The 25,522-nt window shown below is 39.4% G+C and overlaps 1 protein-coding gene across 7 annotated transcripts in view; it reads right to left on the reverse strand.

Moving 5' to 3' along the window:
- Positions 1-5,362: 5,362 nt before the first annotated feature.
- The window catches only part of LOC117532046 (DNA (cytosine-5)-methyltransferase 3A-like), a 113,926-nt gene continuing 93,766 nt past the window's right edge, over positions 5,363-25,522 (reverse strand). For 4 of the 7 annotated variants that reach the window (XM_034195277.1, XM_034195276.1, XM_034195273.1 and 1 more), the window contains 10 exons: positions 25,343-25,455; positions 22,328-22,511; positions 22,141-22,225; positions 21,657-21,802; positions 18,278-18,368; positions 17,898-18,046; positions 10,298-10,398; positions 7,917-7,986; positions 6,538-6,656; positions 5,363-6,386 (listed from right to left, as the gene is read on the reverse strand). In XM_034195277.1, the coding sequence (XP_034051168.1) occupies positions 6,245-6,386; positions 6,538-6,656; positions 7,917-7,986; positions 10,298-10,398; positions 17,898-18,046; positions 18,278-18,368; positions 21,657-21,802; positions 22,141-22,225; positions 22,328-22,511; positions 25,343-25,455 (1,200 nt within the window). In that variant the 3' untranslated portion in view covers positions 5,363-6,244. The remainder of the gene's footprint in view (positions 6,387-6,537; positions 6,657-7,916; positions 7,987-10,297; positions 10,399-17,897; positions 18,047-18,277; positions 18,369-21,656; positions 21,803-22,140; positions 22,226-22,327; positions 22,512-25,342; positions 25,456-25,522) is intronic. The other 3 variants (XM_034195279.1, XM_034195275.1, XM_034195274.1) reach the window with 1 other exon arrangement.

The raw sequence follows: 25,522 nt of genomic DNA on the forward strand, positions 1-25,522 counted from the left end.
CTGCAGCGATGCGAAGCACAAGCTCTCAAATCTGATATATATATATATATATATTTATTTATAAAAGTGGCATTTAACATTTGAGGTACGTCTTTGGTTTGCAATATTATTCTAAATAAAGTTATTACATTCATCAACCCTGAATAGATGTTTTAACGTGTTTATGCTTCACTAAAATCCGCATCCTCGTGCTGGAAGCAGCAAACAGATCAACGCTAAATGAACCGTTTTCCGGTTATACTTTATGTTATTGCGGAAACTTGACTCCGCTCGCCGCTTCCACGCAGCGCGACGAAACGACGCTCCAATCAGCAGCGCTGATTGAAGGCTCCGGTCGCCTAAGCAACCAATTGCTTTGGACTTGAGGCGTGTCCATAATGAGACCACTCTCAGAGGACGTGGGTGACGTCATACAGTTTACCATGTCATCACTATTTACGTCACACTGAGCTTACATAGAGATCGGTTCTTCTTGATACATCAGTTTTACCTGCTAGTCGTGACTGATATAAAAAGAAACTAATTATTCATATAATTTACAATGTATTTTAACATTTACAACACAGCTGAAATATAAATACAGCTTTACACTATCTTATTTTATACATTTGATGTATGTCTATTTAACTTGACATTTATAATTTGAATTGTTCTTGTGGATATATAATAAGTGTTTTAGCAATAAATAAATTATTATCATTATTAGTAGTATTAGTAGTGCAATTCAACATGCAGATCCACCTTGGATTTGCTGTGGCGACCCCAAGTGCAAACAAGGGAGCAGCCGAAAGGACTTACTATTAGTAGTAGTATATCAAGTCTACGTATATGACTTTAATCTCCTGACTGATGAGCTGTTGACATTTTCAGATTTTATTTGGAAGTGTGTGCATTTTAATTACAATTTCAGCATTTTGCAAGGTGTTGCCTGTACAACATATTGTGTGCACTGACAGTACCATGGCATCAAAATGTCCTTTTACAAACTGAAATATGTTGGACAGTTTATTTATAATTTTTCATCAAGTTGTCATAACTAGCAATGACAAATATGATAATTTCCTTTTTAGTATATTATCCTCAGAACTTGTGTTTTTCAGGTGTTTGTCCACTTCGTGAACAGGATTTTTCTAAAGTGACTTTAACATATCTTGTCTAGACTGAGATTTCAAAAATTATTACATTTTGTAGAAGATCCACAATAAAAGGGATAGAACCAGAAAATTGCAATCTTGACTAAAAAGAATAAATAAATTAGACGGCATGCACGATATTTTATCTGTCCATCCATGTGTGCTCCTCTGGGAATTATACCATATTTCGGGAACTAGTGCTCCAACGGTGTTAATCTTAGCAAATTACTTTCAAATTGTTTTTTTTTTATTGCCCCTCATGTGATCACTGCCCAAATCAACAACTTTCACCCACAATTCAGATTGTTGTCATTGTAATTGTATTAGATTGCTTCGCCTCATTGAATGGTATGTTCCAGCTTTGACCTCACGAAATATTCATACCATTGAACTCATAAACATTCATATACTGTGGTGACATGCAAGAAAATCAACGCTACACAGCCAGTCCAAAATTCTGATAGGGATACAGTGGGTTGGGCAGTCGGAAAAATCTCCAACACACAGTCTTATGAAATATAAATGAAAAAGGGACAAGAAGTTACAAAGGTTTTGCACAAAAACAATACATTTATTCAAGTGTTCTCCAGCACAAGTACATACGGAGCCTTTATCTTCTCTCTGGACACTAAACATAAATGTGGGGTCAAAGTGAATGACTGCTACATTTGCTGTACGAAGTGGTCTTCAGGAAAAGTGTGTAGGCCCAAAAACAGTTATGACAGGAAGAAAGTCACAAGGAGTATCACCCAATATAGAATTGACCTGCAATGAACTGTCAAATAAAACACTGACTTTTTTTTTTTTTTCCTTTTTCTGTTTTTAAAGCATCAACTCAACACAACTTTGTGAAAAAACAGACATTACGGCATGGAATGTAGGATTAAGAAGCAATGCGTATTAAGCACACATTATGCTACAGTAAAGGTTATTACCATTTTTTTTTACTCACATGATTTTCCCACAGAAATGCACCAACTACAGCAATTTCTATTCTAAAACAATATAGGAAAAAACTTTCATTATTTATCCTTACCTTTTTCAAGTACAAAGTTAAAATGCCTTTGTTAATATATTTATGAGTGAAATAATAGGTTTTATCATTATTACAAGGAACTTAAAAACAGTCATCATAAAACTTAAAAACAGTCATCATCAAGACAGTTTTATTTCTCTTCCAATCAAATATATTTTTTTCTCAATTAGATAAAAGGCTTAGCACCATCAGAAACACCTAATTCCTTCTTTTAAAGTCTTACAGAAGAAACAGAAGCAGAAACACCACTGTGTAGGGCTGTGCAGTGAAGTCGAGACTGTTTGTCTTAAACATTTAATCTGGATTCACAAACAAAACTGATCCGAGAGTATGAAAAAAAAAGGAGACTTGGAGTCTGCCTACAGCTAACGCTCAAAGCAAGTTTTGAATCAAATTTTTCACTTGATTTTATTCTGAAGCTAAGATTTTCTAATTCAGTTATATATATTACAAAGAATTATATATGTACATCTCATACGTAAAAAAAAAAACACGGGGAAAAAACCAAACCAATCTGTAAGCGAAAAACTATGTACGAATTCTACAAACATTCAGGGAAGCAAATATCACGAGAAGAAGGAAATGCACAATGAGACCTGTGTGCGCGGACAATAACGATGGTTATAAGGTCACTTAAGAACTTAATTACATTACAAAACTAATGAGTGAGTGCAGACATCATATTAACCAGTTTTTTGTTATGGCAAACTGTTGTGCCAATCATATAGTACTTATATTTGTATTTTTTTAATATAGAATTTATATTTAAAGAGGCCATATTGTGCACCTTTTCAACAAGGTATTGTAGGTGTGCAGGTGTCTCAAAAACACAGTACTGATGTTTCACCACAAAATATCACAGTCATCATAGTGATGCAGCCTTAAAAAAATAATAAAAATGTGTTCATGAAATGTCCTGTTTATGTGCCTGTTGCTTTAAATGTAAAGTAGCTGCCAATCACCAGGCTTTCTCCCCAAAGGGAGGAGCAGCAGGAATGATGCAATAGCTGAACAATAAAGGCCAAGCTACTGTAACTTGACATCGACTCACTGACAGAGAAGGTCGCATGGCTGTTTGCCTCTATGGTTCTACATCATCACTTTGGGCACTGTTACGTACCGTTACTAGAAAATAGTCACAGATGCCAGGGGTGCAAGCACTTGTCACCCTATTAGCATATTTCAGGATAGCACAGCTTTGATGATTACTTGTTTTGTGAGAAATCATTTTATTTTTTTTTGAAAAATATGATTTCAAAAGCAACATATGAGCGTGAACAGGGCAGATGTATGAGGACTTTTACAAGTGCAGCATACGCCCCCAAAAAAGCAGTGAAATATAGTTAGCCGACTTTAGAATTGTTGGTAAGTTAGCACTAGGCAGCTTATTTATGGTGGCTGTATAGCACCATAAATAGTACTGAAATAATACAATAACAAAAAAGTCCTAATAAAGTATTCACTAGAAATATATATGGTAGGAAATCATGTTAATAACTAGCTCATGTGATCTGAATGCTTTGAAAAAAAGCACTTTTGAGCATATTTAGAATTCTGCTGAGGTGCTATACTGCTGCTTGTGTATTTCGTTTTATAGAAATTTATACAGATGCTTTATCATTCGGTGGTCTCCAGAGTCATCTTCTACGCTGTGGTGTGCTGGAGCAGCAGGCTGAAGGCAGCTGACACAAACAGACTCAACAAGCTCATCAGGAGCACTGGCTCTGTCCTGGGGATTGAGCTGGAGTCTGTGGTGGAGGTGTCAGAGAGGAGGATGCTGAGGAAACTGCTCAGCATCCTGGACAACACCTCCCACCCGCTGCATGCCACACTGACGTCCTGTCAGAGCACCTTCAGCCATAGACTGAGACCACGGAGGTGCACCACAGAACACCACAGGAGGTCTTTCCTACCTGTGGCAATCAGACTGTATAATTCCTCCCCCTTCTGCAGGATGAATACATAATGAACAGAGTTATTCAGAGTTATGTGCAATATTGTCTAACATTTTGTGCAAATGTCTTCCAGTCATTCGCATAAATTTGTTGTTCTCAAAAAAAGACATTGTTCACTGTTTACTGTTTCTGTACTCTAGCAAAATAATTTCCTTCGGGATAAATAAAGTTCATCTCATCTTATCTTATACAAAAGGTGATTTTGCTCAATTGCCAAAGGTGAGTGGACCACTCGGAAGCTTGATTGCGAACGTCATCGTAATGATTGACGATGTAAAAAGTGAACTTACTGCACAGAGCATGCAGGATTTCAAACATGGACTTTTGTAGCTTATGTCACAAAGGCTTAAAACAACCTGTTTCAGGCTTTAAGTTTGCTAGTAGCACCATACTTTCTACAGACAAATAATTTCAACTTTAAGGATGTTTAACATGATACTCCAAAGATGTTTAATTGTAAAACAAAAAAGTAGCTAGAAAGCATTTTGCACAATATGGCCCCTTTAAAGGCTGTATGTAAATATGTAAATACAATCCATATTTGGAACAGCACAGAACACTACGGTTAATCATTGGAACGGCAGAAGGTCAACAGTCCTTTCCAATGAACAAAATATTACACAGAGCAGTTGTTTAGCTGTCTTACATTTTACAATCTTCACAGAAACACATTCTTTGAATCTGAGTAGTAACATACTGCATGGCTGCCTTACAACAGAGAACAATGTGGATGGTGGAACAGAAAGAGAGGTTATAAATGTCAATCCACCTACTGTACACTGAGTCAAATACATGAGTTTCACATATTAAAATCCATCTGTTCACTTCTATTGGCACAGCCCTACTGTATACAAAATAGTATTACACGAGGGTAGATCAGTTCACATCGTAAAACCAAGAAACAAACAAAAAATTCACAAGAACCAATATATTTTTAAAAAAATACCAAGAAAAAGAAAGTGTACATATAAAAGTGCTTTATAATGTTGATAAAACAGCACAAAATTGCTATAAAAAGGTAGAAGAACTTTGTGAAGCCGCACCATATTGTTGAGGATTTTTGCACCTGACAGTTTTACAGTTTAGAGAAGTGGAAGGTGAGGAAGAGCTCGAACCTACCCTTGACCTCGGCCTTGACCTTGGCCTCCAACGGCCGTGTTTGCTAACAGCTGTACAGTAATGACATTTGTCAGGATGAAACTAGAAAAAAGTAGCTCACCACAGACTTTGTTAAGGTTTTTTTTTCTTTAAATGACAAAAAACACCATTACCCATGTGGCTCGCTGAATTTTCTGTTTGTGCACATGAAGGCAGTGAGCCTGAGCTCAGCGAGGCTGAACGATTGAACGAGCACCATTATAAACTGTAGAAAAGCTGTAAAACGCAGAAAAGAGGTTATGTTGTGTTTTTGCAGACTACTCCCATGTTTTTTTTTTTGTTGTTGTTTTTTTGTGAAGTAAAGTGCACAGCAGATTGGTTGAGCTCTATATAGTTGCGGCGCCACATGGGCTGTGGTGTTTCTCCTCATCTTTGAGCACCATGGTATTGTAACCATATTACAGTAGTACCTTTATTACCTTCAGTTGTATATAGAAACTGTAAACAAAGAGGTATTTGTGATCTGGTGTTTTGGATTCTCAGAGACGCAACTTTCTCGACACTGACAAAACCGGCTTTCTCGTTGCACCGCCGCAAGGCTCGGTAACTGCAAATGTGGCTACACCGCGGATGGGACTCTCACAGCCTCTCCGAACTACTCGCTATCACTCAGCTGTTACCCGGCAACTCACTCTCTGTCTTCAAAAAATGACACATTTCGCACTTGTCTGTCTCAGTGTCTTGAGAGGAAAGCGCACTCTCCCAGTATAGCTTGCACAAAAAAAAAAAAAAATCAAACAAATCAAACCATACTTGATAACACTGCTAAAAGGTAAAATGACATATCAAACTTAAATAGAATAAGAATTACAATTCAAATACAAGAAATAATGTGAAGTTTCTACGTCAATGTTTTCGCTTGCAAATCATTCGCAAGGATAATTTGAGGATCGAGGCTCTTATTTATGGTTGCCACGTACAGTTGGAGTTCCTAAATGGTTCTCAGCGGCTGTTCTTACTGCTCAAACACAGGCAAAGTAATCTTTGAGGGGTGCAAACAGGTGGCGGATAACTGGGACGCTCCATGATCGTCCCAGAAGCCTTTGCCTTGCCAGGCGGCTCATGTTGGACACATCTGTGTAATGGACGGGGAAGCCAAAGACTCTGGCGGGGTTAACCGGACAGACGGCGGAAAGCGGAACAAACACAGACACAAAGAGAAACAGGAGGACAGACGGACAGCAGAAAATATAATGTTGAGATTTAATCTGTGAAGAAGAGCTGCAAAATGTGGAGAATCATTAAGTTTCCATACCTCTCCATCTCAGTGCACCACAGTATGTCTTCCTTCTCATTCATGAAGACGGGGAAGTGCTGGTCCTTACCCTGCTTGATGGAATTTGACCTGGTAGTGATGGTCCTCACCTTGCCAAACTAATAGGGAATAAAGAGAGAAATGAAGAAAAAAAAAATCCTAAAATGAAACCAGGTTTTTTTGGTTCATTTTCCTGTTTGTACATCAAAACAACAAACAAACAAAAAAAAAAACAGACAAATATTCGTAAGCTGTGGAAAAAGACAGACGTCACTACAGGTTGGAAACTCCTATCCCAAGTGGTGGAGGGTGAGACATATTTGGGTATTTCCAGTGGTAGTACTGAATGCGTGGCGTCCAATCTTAACAGCTACGACAGATTCCGGTAGAATTAAAGGGGAAGTGTGACAATTTTCAACCTCTAGTTTTCGAAGTTGTGGGGTTCATGTTTTCTCTTGGAGGGGGGAAAATTAATTTAATCAGTGCAATATTAATTCAGAATGCAAACACCGTCACAGGCTAACTAGCTACATAATGTAACGGTACGGGGCAAGCTAAAAACAGTAAAATGCTTCTTGTCACTGAACAGTTGAAAATGTCATTAGAAGTGTAAGCTAGCATGGGGAGGAGAACCTGCCATTCAATGAAGCTGCACTTACTGATGACGATCTCATTCTGTAAGACAGAACCCATCATCGGTAATCTACTTGTAATGTCTCAGTGGAGCGCTATTCTGCCGGATGTCTCTAAGGCTATGGAAAGCGGCTAAATGTAAAACTGCTCATTTTAAAATGTTTCTCTATATTTAGGGAAGTAAAAATGCAGACATTTACCTCCACAGGGATTCTCTCCTCTCTCATACAACTCTCACAACACAAGGTACGCGCAGGATATAAGCGTGAAGATTAAAGTCGCACTTTCCCAATAAATCACAGAATAGCAAGAAGATACACAAGCGGAAATGGAGCGAAATGTCATTCTGTCAAAATTTCACGGTTCATAGAGTTTGGAGACAAACCTTAACTCTTGCACTTGTCGGATATAAAGCAAAAAAAAACAAAAAAAAAAAACAAACAAACAAAAAATGCTTTTTCAACAAATAAAAGTGAAACTTGTACAACAGACAAATGTTTAGTGCCCTTCTGCTTTCATGCATTTTAACCTTTAGACATCCAATAACAATAAAAAAAAAATTATTCAAGCTTCTTCATCAAAACCTATCAAAGCAAAACATTGGTGTGTTTAAGTATGTGCCCCTTAACAACTAAATCATCACCTTTACACCCAGTGTTCTTCAGGTACATTGGGATGGATACATGAACATTTCCAAGTCAATGTGTTCATTTCTTAAAAATGTCATAAAAGCTCAAAAAAAGAACCTTAGCTGTTCTGCCGTGTTCTAAACAGTCCTGGAGGTCCAGCTTGTCAGAGCACATGGCGCTCAAAGGCCTGAAGAGGAGAAAGAAGAAGAACCATAACTTGTCTGGACCATTTTTTAAATTTATTATTACATTTTTTAACATGTGGTATATAGCATATTGCTGCTAAAGCACTATTTCTAGATAGTATTTCACAATACTTTGTTTATAATAGCAAATGTTGTTCGGCTCTTGACCTAAATTTAACAATCATGAGTTATTTAGCAAACGTCAACACATTTTATTGACATATTGTTCTGAAACATTAAAGTAGACCTGCATTGAAATAAATGCAGTCAGATCTTTGGACCAAAAAATGACTTATATTTACACATAAGATCCTTCTGAATGTAGTAAAGTAAATCTGCAAGCCCAGATCTGTCATTCAACGGAGAAATCTTCATTTGAACATGACAAATTTACAGCTAACATTTAGCCCTCCGCAAATTGTCCCTCTCATCATGGATGCTGCCGAGACGTCAGGGACAAGACCCTCTCCCAGCATGCATTGCGCGCGCCAACTGTAATTTGTGGATTTACGTCAGTTTGCATCTGCACCTTTTTCTTGTCATATATGGAAGGATCTACTTTTTAAAACTTCATATTGTCTTGCGGTACGCTTGGTGAGTATACAATTCTTTTATTTGTGCTTGAAAATTATTTTTGTGGACTTTTTCGTACGCCCATTTGATTGAGTGGTGTCGCATTGAAAATCTACTGTCTTTCACCTCCGGTGTACCGTCGTGGGCTACGGAGGCGAGACCCGCAAAGAATTCAAGTCATTAAAAATATATAAACCTCTCTCAGCGGCCACAGAGCTCTGTGGCTCCGATTACCGAGACGTGCGGCGCTGCGGATTTTGCAGCAAGAAGTCTGTCCTTGTGAGCAACAGGTGTCACCGCGTGCACTGCATTAAAACAGCGAGCGTAGTCTCTGGACTTGTGCCAAGTTGGCTGCAACTCCATTCAGTAGACAGAGAGGTGGTGATGGCTGCACAGCAGACACGGGGGTGTGAGTGCTGCGGCGGAATTTAACGAGCGCATGCACTCGGTAAGCGTATCGGGGGCAGTGAGAGCGAGGCGTCGGGGAATAATGTCGCCCGTTATCGATGCCGCCGCTGATCTGATCCCCGGATCTGACCAAGCAGAGCTGTATCTCACATTCATTGCAGCGTACTTTTGGATGTTGAAACCAGGATGTGTATAACAGTAACATTACTAAGAGATAAAATCAATTTCAATGCGGGATCGGACTGAAGGCGGGAACGCGTCGTCTTGTCACCGACATCATGGAAATGATCCGGATAAACTGTTTTCACAGAGGGCTAAATGTTAGCTGCAAATTTGTCATTTTTAAACAAATATTTCTCCGCTGAATTACAAATTTGGGCTTACAGATTTACTTTACTGCATTCACAAGGGTCTTATAAATACATATCAGCTATTTCTTTTCTGAAATCTGACCACATTTATTTCAATGCAGGTCTCCTTTAAGGGCCTGATTTACTAAAGGTGTGCATTTGTTAAAATGTGTGCAAACATCACAGCACTAACAGATCAGACTTAGGATTCCATGTTTCAAATGCATAAAATAAGACATATTGTCGATATCATGCATTTGCCTTCATGGATATGCAATTTGGGGTTTGTTCACCCAAGTGTGAAAAATGGTGGGAGGGAACATGCATACAGGTGCGGTGTATAGGCAACACAATTTACCACAGTCAAAAAAGGAAATTTAGCGGACGCAGCAGTGTCTGTATTTTGCGCGTGTTATACCCTGATGTTAACTTATTGTGCTTGACAGACTGTTGTTCCAGTAGGGAGGGGCTGACGCCTCCTCCCACATGGAATATTAAATAAATAATAATTCATTGTAAACATTAGGCATATTTAAAGAGGTAGTGGTTTTTGTTGGTCTTTGGCACAACCGCTTTCTGCTGCCTTGTGATAGCAATGCACCAGCACTACGCCTTGACCATACCTCATTTTAAAACCAATATACCCACGGACGCATAGATGAGCGTGAGCTCTTTTAGTATACATGTGCAGTGAGTATGAAAACAACAGTTGCGTTGGTCAGACCATAATAATGACACTTGGCCGTTTTTTTTCCCCAATGTCAGATAAATGACATTCTTGTGATATTACAAAGGGGTGTGCTCACTTCTGTTTTATACTATATGTCTCAGTGTGTAGTTTTGGCGTATAATATAATGATGTGCTGCACAGTTTTATCTACTGATGTGTGTATAACAACAGTTCTGTGAATGACGCCGCTGTTCTGTAAAGTCAGTAGTTTCCTACTGTATGACATATGTCAAAGGCTGTGGCTTCCCTCACCATTCAAACACCAACCTGTTCATGCCAGGAAGGTTACCCCAGAAGTAGCGGGCACGGTGAGCCGCAGACACCTCCTTAGCATCGATCATCACTGGGTTACACTGACATCCAGATAAAGGTGAGAGAAAAAAAAAAACATCAGTTAGAAAATAACAAAATAAACTTGTCCATTTGCAAAGGTCTGCGTTTAGGGGGACGAAGGCCCGTTGGATGTGGGCCCATGACCTTAACCCCAGTCACAGAGACGTGGGGTCCCTGATTGATGGCAAAGTGACCCTCAGACAGGTATTTAGGAAAATATGTTCACCCCAAACATCCCATTGAGGAAAGGGAAGTTTGGGATCCTCTGCTGGAGCTGTTGCCCCCACCATCCCAAAGGTCCCCAGATGAAGCGGATCCCGGACAAGCGGTTGAAGATGTATGTATGTAGGTAATATCCACATTAATCATATGTGGCACCGTTAGTACGATACAACCAAATCAGCATTTTTATAGCCAGTTCACTTATAGTTGGTATTTTCCAGACTATAAGTCATAATTTTACACACACATACACACGCACGCGCACACACATACGCACACGCACACACACACATTTCTAAGCAACTTACATATTAAACAAGAGTCATCAGGAGATGACATATTCCCCTGGTCCCCGCAAATTTGTAATCGACTGGTGTCAGGGATCAGACAAGTACACGCTATTGCTAAATATGAAGGAAACTGGTCAACTGATTCTTGAGATATCATGCTAACAAGCGAAAGTGGACAGACAGAAATGCTGATCACTATATCCCCTGTATTTCATACCAAGGGTATAAAAACACTGCATTATCATCTGGTCGTCATGGCAATCCTTCTGTGGCAAGGAAGATGGTCTCTTAGTTGATTCCTGTATAGGGTTATGGACCCAGAGATGACTGAACAAGCCTAATCATGATGTAGACTATCTACAACCACAAAATGGCATGGTCCAACCGTATGACTAGCTGCTCCTGTATACTGATCAAAAAGAGGTAGTGTGATCCACAGTCTGAACAGATGATTGTGGTAATGCACCATTAAGCTGAATGCCAACCACTGTAAAACAAGAAGAAGATGTGCATGAGGAGAACGTGCTGGGTCTTAGAGAATGGGCAAAATTAATAAATCATGCTCTCAAACAGAAAGACCAAACATCCTGAATAAAGAGATGGGATATACGTCATACTACTCAACACTCAAATTGTTTGCACTTTGTGGGACAGCCGTAGGACAATGAGAAGGACAGCTAGGCTAAGGTTAAGCAAATTAAAATGTTTTAAAAATGCATAATCAACTACAAAGTTTACTTAATTTGAGTGAGGTAAATGCGCACACATTTAGCTCTGCACTGATGTTTTGCTCTGCTCTATGCTGACAAGAAACAATTTACTTTGAGTTCTTTGTGCCTCATACAATACAACCCCTGGCAATAATTATGGAATCACCGGCCTCGGAGGATGTTCATTCAGTTGTTTAATTTTGTAGAAAAAAGCAGATCACAGACATGACACAAAACTAAAGTCATTTCAAATGGCAACTTTCTGGCTTTAAGAAACACTATAAGAAATCAGGAAAAAAAAATTGTGGCAGTCAGTAACGGTTACTTTTTTAGACCAAGCAGAGGGAAAAAAATATGGACTCACTCAATTCTGAGGAATAAATTATGGAATCACCCTGTAAATTTCCATCCCCAAAACTAACACCTGCATCAAATCAGATCTGCTCGTTAGTCTGCATCTAAAAAGGAGTGATCACACCTTGGAGAGCTGTTGCACCAAGTGGACTGACATGAATCATGGCTCCAACACGAGAGATGTCAATTGAAACAAAGGAGAGGATTATCAAACTCTTAAAAGAGGGTAAATCATCACGTAGTGTTGCAAAAGATATTGGTTGTTCACAGTCAGCTGTGTCTAAACTCTGGACAAAATACAAACAACATGGGAAGGTTGTTAAAGGCAAACATACTGGTAGACCAAGGAAGACGTCAAAGCGTCAAGACAGAAAACTTAAAGCAATATGTCTCAAAAATTGAAAATGCACAACAAAACAAATGAGGAATGAAAGGGAGGAAACTGGAGTCGTCTGTGACCGAACTGTAAGAAACCGCCTAAAGGAAATGGGATTTACATACAGAAAAGCTAAACGAAAGCCATCATTAACACCTAAACAGAAAAAAAACAAGGTTACAATGGGCTAAGGAAAAGCAATTGTGGACTGTGGATGACTGGATGAAAGTGATTTCTTATAGTGTTTCTTAAAGCCAGAAAGTTGCCATTTGAAATGACTTTAGTTTTGTGTCATGTCTGTGATCTGCTTTTTTTCTACAAAATTAAACAACTGAATGAACATCCTCCGAGGCCGGTGATTCCGTAATTTTTGCCAGGGGTTGTAACATCGCCCTGTTGGCTCATGACAGCAGCCAGTCTGCTCTGTATAAGCCTGATCCGTTAGGAGCTAAGTAGAGTGGGTTCTGGTTAGTATTTAGATGGGACACCACTTCAGAAGACCAGGGGCTATGTGTTTTCCAGGTAAACCTGGAGTTGCATCAGGAAGTAGGCATCTGCCATAAAACTTGTGCCAAAACCTAATGCGGATCTATACTAGATCCGGTGTGGCGGCCCTGAACAAATGGGAGCAGCCGAAAGGCAACACCAACTCCTGTTAGGTCATGCTTGCTAAAGCAGTGTTTGTGTTATCAATTAATAATGTGCTGATTAAATTCATTTTGCATGTTGTTGCATGAAGGGACAGCACCATGTGTCAAAAATAAATGTAGTTTATCGACCTCTTCATTAAGCCTTTTTACATAGATATGACTAACGCTTTGGCGCAACATATAGCAGAGGTGGGACAAAGTCACCGTCAAGTCATCAATCTGCAAGTCCCAAGTCAAGTCTCAAGTCAGTTTGCAAACAATCGGTAGTCATTATGACTCAAGTCAGCTTGCAAACAATTGGTGGTCATTATGACTTGAGACTTGCTGATTCATGACTTGAATGTGACTTGATGGTGACTTCGTCCCACTTCTGATATATAGTTTGGAAAATATGGTATGATATGGATTGCTGGGAGAAATGATATAGGAGAGCAAAAAACTTACAATACACCTCTATCTACCAACATATATACATTGAAAAATGGCAATTAGTTTTCACAGTTCATTATCAAAGCCTTTTGACAAAGAAATGTAATTGAGGCTAGGTCATGGGTTAAAGCAATAAATTTTCATCTGACTGAAACTTTTTCTTGGCAAAAATCAATGCCAGCAATTCCCTAAAATGTGGCGTAGTGGGGGCACACACTCTTTTTTCCTCAATAAATACAATAAACACATTATACAGCATACAAATCTATTCTAAATAGCCTCTAAGGAGAAACAGACAAAGCATAAAAAGAATGCAAAACTTGAACATAAAGGTACATAAAAGGGTGGTGGGTGGGCGGTATGTAGTCTTGATTCTGGGGGGTCTGCGGGTGCCCCCCCACCCCCAGAACATTTTTTAAAGTCCAAGTCAAACTTTGTGTATTCTGGTGAATTTTAACAGGTATGAAGCCCTCTGAAACAAAGAAAACTCACTTCAATCTGTGAAGTAAAAACACAGTATTGATTCTGGGGAGTCTGGGGGTGCTCCCCCAGAATTTTTTTAAAAGAGAAAGTCAAATTCTGTATATTCTGGTAAATTTTAATGGGTATGAAGCCCTCTGAAACAAAGAAAACTCACTTCAAACTATGGGGGTCTGGGGGATCTCCCACAGACATTTTTTAAAAAAGCATGTCAAATTTTGTACATTCTGGTGAAATTTAATGAGTATGAAGCCCTCTGAAACAAATATAAGTCACTTCAAAGTGTGAAGTAAAAATTCTTTGTCTTCTGTAGTATTTTGATTTGTTCTAATCCGGTGAATGCACCAAATGGGTGCTGTGTTGCTGGCTGTACAGTCAATAAAATACAAAATTAAGGCCTAAAGGAACTGACAACGTTGTTCTGCTGTGCACAAAGTAACACTGTCACCAGTTTTGCAAATGCATGCGCAGAGAAACCCAAAACTGGCATATTCACATTTAATTGGTAAAATGCTCTCACCCATAAAACAAACTAGGGCTGCAACTAACGATTATTTTAGTAATCAATTAATCACTTTTTGTTGTTTATTTATTTATTTTTTTACTTAGATGTGAGTTTTGTCATTATTTCTTTAAGTGAGTTATAATTAAAAGGCCTTTATCACGCAACATCAACGTTTGAACTTGTAACAAAGTTATGTTATATTCTCGTCAAAAACAGACCTGGGGCCTGTACTATGAAGCAGGGTTACTGGCGTATCAGGGTAACTGCGGGAGTAAGATGATGACGTGTGGAGTAACTTCCCGGTTAACCTGTACTACTAAAGGTGGATAGGTTTTGATTTTGGTATGCTGCCATGGCAATTTACGCTGCGTGCCAAACCTGCTCCGAGCAGGTTATGTTCTAGGTTAGCTTGAGGTTTTCGCTTAACCACTCCCTTTATAAGTACCGCCCATCCACCTTCAATCACTGACAATGTCGGCCTACCTGGATGATCCATTTGATATTGGGGCAGAAATTGTGAGGGGCTCTCTTCGCAGGGTGAGGGCTTTTAAAGACCACCAGAATCCGCTGACATACCCGGATGATATTCTCCATGAAAGATATAGATTCTCAGCCGAGGGAATTCGTTATCTTTGTCAGCTGATCGGGCCAGACATCTGTAACATCACCCATCGTAGCAATGCCCTGACGATCGAGCAGATAATGTGCCTTGCGCTTAGATATTTTGCCAGTGGACAATTTATGTATTCCATCGGCGATGCTGAACATCTGAGCAAGAATACTGTATGTTGTATGATTCGCAAGGTAGTACTTGCTCTATCTAAACTGTTGGATGCATTTGTCGTTTTCCCTGGCCATTTATTCCCAATGCAAATCAAAGAAGGTTTTATGCAATCGCGGGTAATTACTAATATCAAAATAGGTCTAATGCATGTCCATTAATTATGCGAAGTGGAGCTTATCAATAACAATTTCTCCTAGGTTTCCCAAGAGTAATAGGAGCCATTGATTGCACGCAAATCCCAATCAGTGCACCCCTGGGAGAGCACGAGGGTGATTATGTCAATCGCAAATCTTTTCACAGTATCAATGTGCAGGTATAGCCGTTCTATTCAGCCTATTTCATATACCCATTATCGTGTAGTCCACTCTAAGCTCACCTTCTTTTCACTTATTTCAGCCACATAAGGGTTGCTTTGGTTTGGGTGATTTTTCTAAATATTCTAATATACAATTACTATAATTACATATTTCACATTCTTTTTCTCCCCACATGGGGCTGTCCTGTTGGATAACCTTCATGCCAAAGTGATATATATGTAACTATGTTAACAGAATGACCATTAATGGCTTTAAATTCTTAGATAGGTAGCCTATTTAGGAAACATTAAATTAACCTAACATCTATTAGTAGGCCTATGCCCACTTCTGAATCATGTTGCATCTGGGCGTAATTAATGAAAGGTCATTATTTTACACATATCAGACATTCCACAGGTTAATCATCTGTAACAGATTTGGAGAACAACTGAATTGTACTTACGCATTTACCCGATCAGCAATACGTTGCCAACAAGCCTGTCTTGCTTTATTGGCAGACAATGTGTTCGATTTCCCCCTTAACGTTAATTTAAATTCCTCGTAGCTCCGCATAATAATCGTGCATTCTTCTTCAGTAAAGTAAGGTGACCGCGCCATCATTGAAAAATGGTGACGTGCGCGGCAACCTGCCCCTTTTATGTGAACGCGCACAAACTCCAATTAGGTTAACACAGGTTCAACAAATCAACATCTTAATCAGCGTCGTAGTACCAATTAACACCACTTGAGAACACCAGGTTTTGTCAACCCCGGTTTAAGAAGTTAACCCTGGGTTACATCTGAGTAAGTTAACCCCGCTTCGTAGTACAGGCCCCTGGAGTAGTGTTTTGTTTTATTTTGCACATACATACATCACCGACACACCACAAAGAGATTTCCATCAGGTTTCACCTGATTATGAGCATTTTTAGATGCCAACAGCAACTATCTCAGCCAATGACAACATATTATAACAAGAGTCCATGAAAGTATTTTAAAGGCCCGACTAAAGTGTAATATGTGATCTTTAATAAGTTATTTTCATGAAAAAAGACACAAATGTGCAGTTTGCTCCATTTTATTTTTTTCTTGTGTAAAAACACAGCTTAGATGTGGTTTGAATGAAACAAATTGTCATTAAACTTAAATAAAACAGGGATGAAGTGGAGGTTTAAGAGTCACTAGGTGCTCACAGGAAACAGTTATTTATTTCTATATTTATTTATTTATGTTCATTGTTAGTTGGTTTTACCTTTTCTGTTGTGTTTTGTTTTATCAGGTTCTTGTCTGCTTCTCTGAAATTGTATTGTAGCAATATTAGTTATTATTACTTTTGTTGTCCTTGCTATTATTATTATTAATATATAAATAGAAAATATTACAATTCGTAATACATTTGACTCTTTTACAACAACAAACGCTAAGCCATTAATTATTTATTATACAGAAAACAAAAGCACACAAACTGTGCAGAGATGAGAACAGCTTAATGCTAACTTTAACATTTAAAACGCCATAGACATGCTAACGTGTTAGCATCGGTCCCGTTTTTAAGTTATAAAATACATCTATCAACTGTTTTAGAAGATCATAACAGGTCGGTTTAATATAAAAAAGTTAAATATTACTCACACACATATGCTCTTTGGGGTTTTAGTGGGGGAAAATTAAGATAAAGCAAAATAATACAACAAACCATTGAAGCAGTGAGTCGACTCATTGCTTCATTGGTTCAAAGCACAGCTTGGGGAGTGTCTGCCAATGTTCTCACGAAGACAGGGAGGAGAATGACCGTGGCTCATGGCAAGCAGTAAACAGAGCAGAGAGGAAGGAAAATTCACACAGTCCCTTCCTCCGCAGTCCACGCTGACATTGCTGCTGCTTTGATTAGCGCAGAATGGGATGCTGCTTTGACAGTGAGAGTATCATATTTCGGCCCCAAAACACGCATGACACCACGTGTGCACGCGTATGTGTGGTTAAATTTTCCAAATGACGGAAATCCATCATGGTGACGGAGAACTTTAATCCATGGGCTAGGTATTGTACAGTTTAAACACGAACATTATTATAAATAACCAACCATCCAAAATATGTCACGCTGCCTTATCTCTGATTGGTAGTCACCATGTTGCACCACTCAGCATTTGCATAAGATACATTCCTTGCCCATTTTGTCATTATCTTTTGTCGCTGTAAAAGTCTCTTGTCACTTTGGTATTTTTTTTAATGTCATGTTGTAGAGATTCATTTTTACAAATTTTAGTATCACAAATCACAAACACATTTTTTAAATTTTGCTATCAAAAAAAGAAAAGCTCAAGGAAGCACAAACCTTTTTCCATAGCACTGTAATTACAATTTTTTGGTCAATTAATTATCTGTAATGACAACAGAATAGTACTTTCAATAAAGAAACTGACCTCTAAAAAGCGAGATATATCTCTTTTATCGCTGACACCCATGGCAACGACATTTTCAAAGAGCCAGAAGAAAGGCCGATCATCTCCTTCTTTAGGTCGAGCTTCGTGCAGCAGTCTGTAGAACTCAAAGAACAGGCGACCAGTTCCCTCTGCATGAAATACACAAGAAAAGCAGATGCTGAATGACGGAATAACAAATGGTAACAAGCCAATGTAATATGTAATATAATAATCTGTCCATTCAGTTTTGTGGTTGGAGGGATTTTTTTTATGTTCAGGTGGAAGGCGTGCAAATAAACCTTACAGTTCTGCTACATCAATCTGGCACATGATGTTGAGTCTTGTGTACGATTAATTTTTTCAGCACTGTCTATACTTACCATAAAGACCTTTCCTAGCAGGGTTGACTATAGAGAGGTCATTGCAAGGGCTCCCACCGATAACAAGGTCAAAAGGACCCCACTCCTGTATCTGCATGAAGATAATAATAATAAACAAAACAAATGCAGAAATCAAAATACAGATGACCTGAATGAATGATACCACTCATGCAAACCTTGCAGAAGCTCTTCCTGGAAAGGAAATCAATGTGTATCGACTGGAGAGGTCAAAAGCAAATTTTAACACTGTATAGACCCATTTTACATGTGCATAAAAGTAGAAATGTGCACACATATTAACAGTTGTGAATTTTGTAGTCCACAAAAAAACCTCACTATCATCTGGCTCCTGGAGATGGGTGGATGCTTTTAAATATCTGTAATGAATTCTGGTCTGCAGTTTTTTTATTTTTTCTGCTTTTCCTGTGTTCAGGTTGGTTGGTTTTAAGGTGCTGTAAAGCAGCAAGCACCAGAATTTTGAGTATGGTCAATGTGTAGAGTCGCCATTAGGGGGAGCTACAGCTTTTTCTCCCCCTTGCGGGCAAAGCATCATTACATTCTCATTCAAAGATACAAGAAGGAAATAACAACAGCAGCAACAACAATACACAATAATAATCATAACAATAACAATATAACATAACAATAATCATAATAATGCCATATTTAAATTTTTTAGGTATGTGGAAGCTGTGATGCAGAGCTTCTTCATTATCATGTCTTTGGTGCAGGACCATGATCAGATTTACCATCAAATGTGGCTTTAGGTTCAGTTTTGGAAACATACATTCCTGCTATGCCTTGCTCCATCCACCTAGTGACCAAACTGTTTTGAGTCCGGACTAGTGACTTGGTGTCACCTGGACATCTTGTGGATTTGGTCCAGTTGTTGCATCTCTTAGCAGTGACAGATCAAGCTCGGTAAAATATGGCACATGGGCATAGTGGACTTTCCACATCCAGGTCATGTCATAACATGACTGGCATTCCCCCAATTTGTTCTTGTAAATGAAGCATTTCATAAAAAATTCTGTCTTACACTGTCTGGAGGGTCTTTTGTAATCTTTTGGTGGTTCCAACACACATCAGCCGAGGGTATTTCAACAAAATCAAGACAGGTTTGGTAGCAGGTGGTGTCGCCGTGTGTCAACAGAGCCACCACGCTATGGAACTGCCTTATTTGCTAGATGGCAACCACCTAAGCAGATAACTGGTCCATGCCCAGCTCGGGAAGCCAACTATTGATCTGCTAAGCCAGGTGAAATGTGGGTGACTCCTTGGCCTTTTCCAGTTGCGAGGATCCTCTGCACTGACGCACCTGTATGCTGGATTGCACCCAGAGAAACATGCTGAATAGTAGCTCACTTTCCCTCACAATTCACATAGTGCACCTCAAATGAGGCCCCCTAACTAACCGTTTTTTCGACACAAAGTCACTTGAACAGTACTCAAAGACCCTCCATAGAGGCTGAGTCCAGAAAGTTACTGAGTCTGTTATACCCGTGTTACACATAGCCGGAATCATGCAGTGTGCCGGAGTTATGAATTGGTGCACATCTGAAAGATGTTGGATTTCAGTTCCAAAATGTTCTAACAGCCATCTGTAGAAGTCCACACAGTTGGTCAAAATCGGCCGGTGGCCCTGAGTGTGACGCACATGTTCATAACTCTCCAGGCGCTGTTGAGATGGGACACCAATCTGACAGCGATCCATATGTAATCTGATGACCATCTGACCGCAATTTACATATTCCGATGGCGGCATAAACAGGATCTGAAACGATCTGATTGCAGTTGATTGAGCTCTGAGATCGATCGATCACAACAAACCCTGCCGACATGCTGTGCCACATTTGTCCACCTCCACTGGACCGTGGCCAGGGAGAGCGAAGGAAATATTGTTATGTAATAACATGTATGTGGCAATGTGCACGTATCAGAGGCACGTGTTATTACATGTACACCTCCTAAGTCTGTAGCAGTTAAGATGTGGAAATGTTTGCCCAGCCACATGACAAACATGTAACTCACCGCCGATACCTCGTGTTCCACAGCGCGGTGCAGACAGTTGGTCAAGTCCATTCCACCCACTGTGCTGCGTGCTGGCAAAATCGATCAGATGACAAAAGCATAATCCATCTCTGGTATAATTAAATCAAATGTGAAGCGCCATCCCACACCGATAATCCAGCTACAGTTGTGTTATGATGTCTATCAATTAAAATGACAACAAAAAAAGAGTTTAAAAAAAAAGAAAAGAGAACGTTCACTGGCTGCATCTGAATGTTTCACATATGGGAAGTTGGCACACCGCCGGCAGCAGTTCAGCGGCAGTTATGGAGTCCAGCCGGATGAACAAAAACTCGCAGTGCAAGTATATACTGATCAAAACACCTAAAGGGATTTTTCACCAGACTGTACAACACAGGTGATCACTGACAGCTGTCAATGCGCTCGGATGGACATCAGCTCCAGTGCTCGCGTGTGCACGTGGAGTTGCTGGTACAGCATTTATGGACACATATACATGCATCTGAGCGAACATTTCAGCCACACACTCGCACACTGCTTTGATCACCTGTTCTACACACGTACACGTGCGCACTCCACACTGCGCACTGAGGACAAGTGGAGATTTGACTCCGTGGGTGAGTGACAGCTCCAATGTCGGTCCCATCTGACAGCATTCTGTCCCATTTGACTGCTGTCTGAAATATGTTCGGGCTGCATCCTGCAGGTGTGCACGAGGCAGTCTGGATGTGTTCGGACCACGGGTGGCCACGCCTCTTTTTCTGCTGACTGCGTCGGATAATGGCAATATTTGCTGAGTCAGAATGGCTCCTCCACATTCTTGCTATGTGTGACGGGGGCCTTAGTCCTTAGACCAGGACTAACAGCCTTAAACCACCTCAAATGGGAGGTCTAAATTTTAGACCTTTGAACTAACTTGCCTAGTCTGTCCGAATAACATGCCACCATTTTTAGTCTTTGACTAAAGTTTGAGTACTAAACCTTAGTCTCCCAGGCCTCACAGTAAATCCAGGATCACTGAAACTCTGAACATTTAAACCGTTTTCTTTCTGCGTGGAAGAATCATACACCTCTGTCCACCAACTTCAACACTACTTAAGTTCTTTGAGATGTCCCTCGACCTCACAGCCTGAGCTCCTCAAGACATGAATGTCACTACCCAGGTAAGACCTGCAATCTCCAGTTTAAGAACCTCTGAGTACCTATGTGTGGTACTTCAGCTTCATCTGTGGATCTTCTTCATGGCTAGCTACAGACCTTTGTTGGACATTTGTATAAATGTGATGCACCTGGACTCTTCAACACTCACCAGGATTAACCAATAGCCAAGACTGAAAGCTAAACTCACATGTTTGCGCGTGACATTCCTCACATCGCCAACATACATGATACGACCCTGATGTCGGACGAGGCCCACAGTGATGGAGTCTTCACACACTTCAGAAGCTACATAGCGATCCACTTGGATGCCAAGTTCTTTTAGCACCAGCAACCCTGTTGATGACAGGGTCAGGGGTCAACAACAGATAAAATATTCTAATGTTGAAGCAAAACGTGACGTACAAAGTACTCACACAGATTTCCAGACTTCCTTATATATAGATAATATAGATAGATTTCTCTATATCTATATAGACAGATGTGTAGAATAATATGCAAATGTGCTAAGTTGATGAAACTTTTCTTTTCAGTGACAGTGGAATAAGTACGAAAAGGTATCTCATATTTGACTAAAGTAATATGGGGGGGGGGGGGGGTGCAGTGGTCGTTCAATGTAAATCAGACATTCAAACACATGACACAGATTTAAAAGCGGGTGGATCCTGTCTGACCTGTTGCTATGCCATCAAATAGCGACAGGACACGAATGGGTTTCCTCTTCTCCACCATGACTGGAGGGTAAAGCTTTGGTGGATCCTGAAACGTGACACCAAGAGACCAAGACAAAGAAAATCAGCCTCATGGTGGAAACACTGAGACATTTGTTTGGACTTGTAGCCCAAAAGGTGCGTCACTCACAAAATCTTGGTCATGATTGTTAGCAAAGAAAAGCTGGAGTCGACTGGGCCAGTCAGTGCGACGCTCCAACAGGCCAAACACGCCCTTCTGACCACACATGTAACAGTTCCATGGGTCCTCTTTGATGGCAGCGTGGGCAGCTCCAGGTCCCACAAGGAGGTCCACGCACTCCACACAGAAGCACCTGAATGCAACATGGATGTTTATCAGTGCACATTTATAGTCTGGAAAAGCTCCTGCAGTTGTGATGCAACAAGGTTGAAACGAAGAATAATTCAAACTGAAATTCGGCTGGAGAAAATATCAAAAAGGGCAGCTGATCTTGATGCACATTTCTTCCCTGGAACCAACCGCCTAACCACCATGAGATAAGAACTACACAGAACTACGCTTTGCTCAAAAGGAGTGCTTTGAGATACAGCATCTTAATTACAACTCATTATACAAAGATGTTTTAACAGCACAGTATGCAGTCTATTTTCCAGACTTAACTATTTGTCTTGAGTTTAATCAGTCTATTCCCTTTTCATGAAGAGGATTTTTCTTTGAAGAAAAAACAATTCTAGCCTTGAATCTCCCATGTGCCTTCCAGCAAACTAGAGCTGAAATTTCTCATTTTGCAGAAAATTTCTCTCATTTCCAATCCACCATGAAGCTGTATAACAGATGATGCTACTGACAAAACACTGTGCAGTTTCTCCCATCACAGCCACAAAACCCTATAAGTCCTTCAGAGTAGTCATGTATCTTGGTGGCTTCCCTCACTTGTCTCCTTGCATGGTCACTTAATTTTTAAGAACTCTCTTCCAGACAGATTTACCATGCAGTACCATACTGTCTGTAGTAAGTCCCTTCGGCTGCTCCCCTGTTTTGTACTCGGGGTCACCGCAGCAAATCCAAGGTGGATCTGCATGTTGAATTGGCACAAGTTTTACGCCGGATGCCCTTCCTGACGCAACTCCACATTACATGGAGAAATGTGGTAGGGGTGGGATTCAAACCTGGAACCTTCCGCACTGAAACCAAGTGCATTAACCACTTGGCCACCACCCCTACTAGTACCATACTGTCTGTATTTCTTAATAATGAATGTAAATTCAGTCCAAGACTTCTTCAGTGACCTGGAAAGTTTGTGTATCCATCCCGACTTGTCAAAAGAAAACTGTCCATAACAGTGATGATTCACGGTAAAGTCATCAAAGTGTGTCATTGACTCCATAACGTGTACACTTTATGGCTGTATTTTTAATTTCTTTATGTGAAAGCATTTTATTTTTGTTCTTTATTATTTTTAAATTTATGTATAAATATATTTATTCATAAATATTAATTATACATAACTATTAAAATGTACATCTTTGTACATTTTAATAAATATTCTGATTATACAATATTGATTCATTCGCATTTATTTGTGAACATATTTTAAATTCTCTACGTAACGACTGTGTAATTACAAAGATTACTATATGAAAAACTGAAACATATTTCTGTGTATCTGACACTTCTGTCCATCTCCAGCTTCTGCTCTTCTCATATCAACCAAAGACTTTCATGAATAAATATAAAACTACTTTATAGATATGATTTAAATTAAACTATACGAGATCCAATCTAAAATCACAATTTATATGATGCATTGATTCAATGTTGAAAGATTGGTAAATAGTCAATTAAATCAAGAGGCGAAACAAGTAGCTAATGTGTTAAAAAACAGCAGTTAATTGTAGATGCCAATTATTCTCTGCTTTCCTTTTCTTAAATGTGATTTTCTACTGTTACAATCGACAAATAATGAAGGTTTATGAGTGGAATGGTAAGAATATTTGCATGAGATGAAAGTTGGAAATATGTTCCATCTTTCCTTTCTTTTGCATTTCGGCCACACGGGTTCACTGTATGTTGTTCATCTGTGTGCCGAAAAATAAATTCATTCATTCATTCATGGAAAACATTCATTATTTGTTTTATATGACACCTAAATAGATCCACTTCATTTTATTTCTATTTTACTTTAGAGATGCGTTTCTTCTTGGAGCAGCCTTGCTGATACACCTCTGTAAGCTGCATGGTTGACACAGCATTGAGTACAGTCTGAGGAGCTTAGCAATGTGTGTTGTGTGAACTGCTTTCTTAATTTATGTGAAAAAGAACTTGTACAATTCTTCATGATAGTGCTTCAACAACTGCTAAAGATGTCCATGTGAACGCTGTGGCTGCTGGATTTACCTTCATCATATCATCACAGAAGTATTTTTACAAAAACAATGGAGCCGTGCAATTATTGTGTGTTATTTTCATTGTTTTTGTCGTCTGGTGGACATTGAATTAGTAATAAAGTTGAATTGAATTTAATAGTGTGAAAGAGATGGGAGAAAATGCACGGCAAATCGTACCAAAAATGCATGGTAGTAATGTTATCCATACAATGGGACAAATAAACGTGACATACAATCCACCAATCAAATGTGAAAGATATATTTAAGTGTCATGTAATACTTTCTATTTCACATAATGTATTTCAGATGAAACTGTTTAAGTGAGCAAAATGCTCCACGTTACACACAGAGTGAAAGTATGTTTCTTTTTCTGCACTTCAACAATATTTCTTTTCATCCTTTCTTCTCTGATCCAGGTTACAGTTCAGTCAAAAATTTGCAGAATTTTTGTCATATGTGTTTTATTAGTGTGGCCCCAGCAGGTGGTCACCTCACTGAGTCTGGTCTGTTTCAGGTTTCTTTCTGCAATCAAAAAGCACTGAGGAAGATTTAATCACCACTGTCACCAACCAATGTGGTGGGTGAGGTCTAGACCTGTCTTGTGTAAGTGCTTTGAGACAGCTTATGCTATGATTTGGTGCTGTATAAATCAATTGAATTGAAATGAGTTTTGAAAAGAAAAAAAAATGCCTTTCAAACCTGCCGGCAGGTTGTGATGATTAAACCACAACAAATACTGCTATACATCATGTTTTTTTGGCAGAAATACCACGTTAGCACCTTGCAGAAACCTCACCGACAGCAGTTGTTGTTTCCACACATGAGGACCTCTCGCCCTCCGCAGCAGATCGTGCAGTACGACTGGTAGCCGTCGTCATCATACTGATAAGCACATTCTAGAAAGCAATTCTGGAAAATGGGTGGTAAGATGTTAAAAAATAAAAAATAGATGTCAGTGTGTGAAATATGACGACAT

Source organism: Thalassophryne amazonica, chromosome 19 (assembly GCF_902500255.1).
Source record: "Thalassophryne amazonica chromosome 19, fThaAma1.1, whole genome shotgun sequence".
NCBI classification, from domain to species: Eukaryota; Metazoa; Chordata; class Actinopteri; order Batrachoidiformes; family Batrachoididae; genus Thalassophryne; species Thalassophryne amazonica.